Source organism: Emiliania huxleyi (genome assembly GCF_000372725.1).
Source record: "Emiliania huxleyi CCMP1516 unplaced genomic scaffold EMIHUscaffold_7377, whole genome shotgun sequence".
Classification (NCBI taxonomy): Eukaryota; Haptophyta; order Isochrysidales; family Noelaerhabdaceae; genus Emiliania; species Emiliania huxleyi.
This window is the reverse complement of record NW_005196468.1, coordinates 1-1353: the sequence shown is the minus strand read 5'-3', so window position 1 is coordinate 1353 and position 1353 is coordinate 1. Positions and strand designations below refer to the sequence as shown.

General features: G+C 62.1%; 1 protein-coding gene across 1 annotated transcript; it reads left to right on the top strand.

Moving 5' to 3' along the window:
* Positions 1 to 592: 592 nt before the first annotated feature.
* Positions 593 to 1279, top strand: EMIHUDRAFT_258265 (hypothetical protein; the record flags this gene model as incomplete). Its single annotated transcript, XM_005760827.1, has 1 exon — positions 593 to 1279. The coding sequence occupies one exon, from the start codon at positions 593 to 595 to the stop codon at positions 1277 to 1279; it is 687 nt and encodes a 228-aa protein (XP_005760884.1).
* Positions 1280 to 1353: the final 74 nt, after the last annotated feature.

Below are 1353 nucleotides of genomic sequence, written 5' to 3'. Positions count from 1 at the left end.
TTTCTTTTCTTGGGAAACGGGAGTGTTGGTTTAGAAGAGGCTGGCCAGCGACTGGACACACCGGCATGGGGGGACGCAAGCAAGGACGGGGATTGGAGGTTGTAGAGAGATTTAACTTTTAAGCACAGCTCGAGGCGAAATAAAATTAGAAAGAAATGTACTCCCTCCCTCCCTCTCTCTCTCTCTCTCTCTCTCTCTCTCTCTCTCTCTCTCTCTCTCTCTCTCTCTCTCTCTCTCTCTCTCTCTCTCTAAACCGTCTCACTCAAAATCTCTCTCTTTCTATCTCGGCTCTCTCTCTCTCTCTCTCTCTCTCTCTCTCTCTCTCTCTCTCTCTCTCTCTCTCTGTCTCTCTCTCTCTCATGTCTCAAAATCTCTCTCTCAGAAGCGGAGCACACACGAAGATCGAAGTCGGCACAACAAAAATCCCCTTTGCAGCCAAGCCTACAGGGCACCTAATTTCGGCGCTCCAAGTGCTCAGGAAACCTCGCACCCTGGGAGGGCTTTACTTCCCGAAGGGCTTTACTTCCGATACTTCCCGAAGAGAAAAAGAAAAACACTTTGCCTCCACGCCTCTTGCACACGCCTCCAGCACATGCCGGTCAACAAACGCGCACGCGAGGAGCCCGAGGAGGAGAGCATCGAGAAGCGGCTGGTCAACCTCATCGTCCGCATCGGCGACCGCTCGATAGCCGACCTCAATTCGCACCTCCGGGGCCTCGCCGCGGCGCTCACCGCCGAGCTGCCGACGTCGCGCACGCTCATCTATGACACCATCCTCGACTGCGTGCGCGGCCTGCAGCCCAAGGCGCCCATCTACGGCGCGCTGTGCGGCCTGCTCGCTGCCAACCCGCAGGGCGAGCCGGACGGAGTGGTCGCGGCCGACATTGTCGCGCAGCTCGGTCGCGAGCTGCAGGAGGCGCTCGACGTGCACGCGACCTTCTCGATCCGTGCCTTCTGCCGCTTCGCCATCGAGCTCGCCAATGCGCGCGTCGCCTCGGTGGACTCTGCGCTCGCGCTGCTCGAGACGCTGCTCGCGGTGACCGCCGAGCCCGGCGTGCTTCCCGCCCGGGCCGAGTGGTTTGCTTGCGTCGTGTTGGACAGCCTCGCCCTTGGCGGGGAAGTCTTCACGCGCGACGCGCCGGAGCGGTCCGCTGCACTGCTCGGCGCCGTGCGCGCCTACGCCGCCACGCGGGGGGCCGACGCGCTCTCCGCTCCGGCCCTGCTGCTGCCCTACGGCGGCGCCACGCGGCCGGGGGAGGTGACTCACACGGCGCCTTGAAAGCATCTCCCTCGCTCCAGCTCCAGATCTGTCCCCGATCCCGACCGCAGGTGACGGAGCACTTTGACGCCCTC